General features: G+C 61.1%; 1 protein-coding gene across 1 annotated transcript; it reads right to left on the bottom strand.

Moving 5' to 3' along the window:
• Nucleotides 1-581: 581 nt before the first annotated feature.
• On the bottom strand, nt 582-2,417 carry LOC123808445 (interferon alpha-inducible protein 27-like protein 2). The gene is made up of 4 exons (XM_045823094.1): nt 2,276-2,417; nt 2,071-2,100; nt 1,389-1,550; nt 582-799 (listed from the first exon to the last, which is right to left on the bottom strand). The coding sequence occupies exons 1-4, from the start codon at nt 2,280-2,282 to the stop codon at nt 600-602; spliced, it is 399 nt and encodes a 132-aa protein (XP_045679050.1). The 5' UTR covers nt 2,283-2,417; the 3' UTR covers nt 582-599.
• Between the last annotated feature and the right edge of the window lie 609 nt (nt 2,418-3,026).

Genomic DNA, 3,026 nt, shown 5'->3' on the forward strand with positions numbered 1-3,026 from the left:
GACTTAGGGCCACCCAAAAGCCCTTGTCGCCAGGGTAGGAGCTGGTGAGGGTCAGTTCCTGTTCGATTTCCCAGGCACAGCGCGGAGGCGTGTGATTCGGTCTCCTGCCCCTGAAGTGCCCGAGCCCGTGTAACACCTAGCGCACCAGCTGTCCTGGCGGTGGGCTCGCCAGCTCCCCCACAGGAATTTTGAGGTCTTGCAGGGGAGGCCGGTGTCTCTCATCTCTGGATGTCGTCTAGTGCCCATTCGGGAGGAAGGGCCAGGGGCTCCCAGGTCAGTGGCTCAATATGCATCCTGGCTACCCCTCAGCCCAGCTTCCCAACGGGAAGCTTTATCAACCCCACCATTGAGTGAGAAGTAAACTGAGGCCCACGGAAGGGCCATGAATGGCCCTGGGTTATAGAGCCCATCCCTTGTGAGACTAGGACCAGCCAAAGCCTCCCACTGACTGATTCTGTGCCTGACCAGCCTGCCACCCCCGCTGCCGCTCCGCGACAAGGCGGGCCGGGAGGGTGGGGAGAACCAGGGCCCTCTAACTCACAGCATCGCAGCCAGGGCTGCAAGGAGCGGAGACAGGGAGGTGTGTGTGCAGGTGCTCTTTATTTCTCGTGCCTCCCTGACCTGAGTGGGGGTGTCGGAGGTTTGACTTGGGATGCCTTTTCTCCTGGCCCATCCCCTTCAGCTCTGGGTCCAGCTGGAGCAGAAGGAGGTGAGTTTTTTGAACTTCCCAGCAAGGCTCCAAAAACGGATCCAGCGGAGGCCAGGAGGACGTTGGATGCCGTGGAGAGCCCAGCCGCCCCTGCAGGAGAGAGAGGGTGAGCACAGGGAACACACAGTGGCCAGTGGCCGGGGCCCCGCGGGAGGTCTGAGGCCGGGAGATCTCTCCTCTGGGTCCTGAAGCCTGCAGGGCTCTGCGGCTCCGGGGAGAGGATGCAGCTCCGAGGAGAGGATGCGGACGGTGGCAGAGAGAGAAGAGGAGACAGGGTGAATTCACGGGAAGTGGGGGGGCAGAGGAGAGTCACCACAGGCTTTGAGGTTCTGGTCCCCTCACTTTACACAGGAGGTCACAGAGGCCCGAGAGTGAGGGGCCCCACTGAGGCTCCCCAGGTGTCAGATTTGGGTAGATCTGGACCCACAGCCGGGACATCAGTCACCTTGGGCTCCTTCCCTTCCCCTCCCTCCCAGAACCTCTCACCCCTCCACTGCACCCCGCACCTCCCTCAGAAGGAGCCAGAAAGAAGAGAGCCAGGGAGAGACCAAGGACCAGGGGCACGGGATGACATAGAACTGGAGGGAGGGGGCAGGCCCTCCCCTCAGGCTCCGCCTCTGGGCCGAATCCCGTCCTGGCCCCTTCCTCCCCTCCTCCCCCTCCTGCTCGGGACACTCACCCACAGACTGCAGAGTAGCCACCAGGCTACCGGCGGCAACCCCGCCCCCGTTGGCGATGGCGGCGGCTGACATCATCTTGGCCGCGAGGGAGGAGGCTGCGATGCCCGCCCCGGTGAAGCCCATGGCGCCCAGCACCACGGGCACCGCGCCCACGGCCACCGCTGCGGGGAGGAGGGTCCGGGTCGGCAGGTGCGCTCAGGGGAGTGCACCCCCTTAGGAATTCCTTGACAGTGTCTACTCTGAGTAATCCGGAGGCAGCAGCTTGGAGACCGGTGCCCAGGCGAAGGGGTGGGAGGAGGAGGGGGATGGGCAGAGACATCATCGGAGGAGGTCCAGGCACAGCCCTGGGCTGGATCTCTAACTTGCTGTGCGACGCTGGGGAAGTCACGACCTCTCCCTGGGCTCAAGGTGGTGCGTGTGTGTGCATGGGGAGGGTGAGTTAAACCACTGCAGTTTTAGCGGCGACCCCCCCCCCCCCTTCAGATAAAGCCTTGTCTGCATGCTCGTTACCTGTAAGCACTAGAAGAGCAGCGAGGTCAGGGATCCGCGAGAGCACTGCTCTCTCCCCCAAAACTCACTCTCGCGAGCCGCTCCGGGAGCGGAAGCGGTGCTCCGGGGCCTGCAGTGCCGGGCCAGTCAAGTGCCCCACCCACCGCAGGAGGAGGGCCCCAGGTAACTCACCTCCTCCGACTGCAGCCGCCGCCGCTGTCTCTGGGGAAACAGAGTTGGGTGGGGTGGGGCAGAGGGACGACAGTTAGTTGTTTGAGGCAGTGAAGGAAGGTAGCCAGCTAGTCCTCTGGCCCTTCCTGAGTTGGATTGGAGCTGGGGAGGCCAGCCCCCTGCCCAGCGCCCCCTACTCCCCGACCCGGCGCAAAGCAAGCCTCACTTATCATGGTGAGGCCTCCCTGGTCCAGCCTTCGCTCAGGAAACGACTCTGCTCCTTCGGATGCTACTTCCCAGACGAACCAATGGGGACACCGCTGGTCCCTCGCAGCTCCTCCTCATCCCTGGCGCAACGCAGGAACTAATGCGCCTTCTGCCCGCCCCTAATCCCCGCCCCACTCGCCGGTCAGCCCGCTCCCGTCCTCCTGCCCCCTGGCGGTTTTCCCTGGGTGGCTTCCTCTCTTGCTGGGTGGCTCTACCGAAAAGAGTTTAAAGCACCTGGACATCAAAGCCGGTGGGCTGTGGTTCCAAATTGTTGTACCCACCCCCACCCTCCCAGTCCCCACCCCCTTCACCACCACTAAAAAGAAGCAAAACCCCCCCAAAAACTTAAAGAGAAAAACATTATTTGATTTCACTTAATTTCATTTGAGTGCATTTCCTTTCAGTCTACCCTCCCCATCCCGGTCACTCTCTGACTGTGTAACCCCACCACACACACCAAGTTCCAATCTCTCTGCTCACACTCCTTTGCAAAGTCCTGATTTTATTTCATTTATTCCCCAGGCTGTTTAATATTCTTCAACAGGATTTTTTTTTTTAGTTGGGTTTATTGAGGTGTAATTCACAAGAAGTAAAACAGTGTTTCAGTGCGTGCTTCTGGGAGTCTGGACGGACTCACAGCCCTGCACCAACCCGCTCACAGGGAGACCATTCTCACCACCCATTCCCCCGGCTCCCAGCTCTCTCCTGCT

Source organism: Phyllostomus hastatus, unplaced genomic scaffold (assembly GCF_019186645.2).
Source record: "Phyllostomus hastatus isolate PE091 unplaced genomic scaffold, TTU_PhHast_1.1 phas_scaffold_501, whole genome shotgun sequence".
NCBI classification, from domain to species: Eukaryota; Metazoa; Chordata; class Mammalia; order Chiroptera; family Phyllostomidae; genus Phyllostomus; species Phyllostomus hastatus.

Bases quoted from the DNA above. Each gene is read 5' to 3' on its own strand.
- LOC123808445 (XM_045823094.1), bottom strand. The intron at 1,551-2,070 runs GTGAGTTACCTG...TCCTCCCCGCAG, and splicing joins GGCGGCTGCAGTCGGAGGAG to CGGTGGCCGTGGGCGCGGTG. The intron at 800-1,388 runs GTGAGTGTCCCG...TCTCTCCTGCAG, and splicing joins GGCTACTCTGCAGTCTGTGG to GGGCGGCTGGGCTCTCCACG.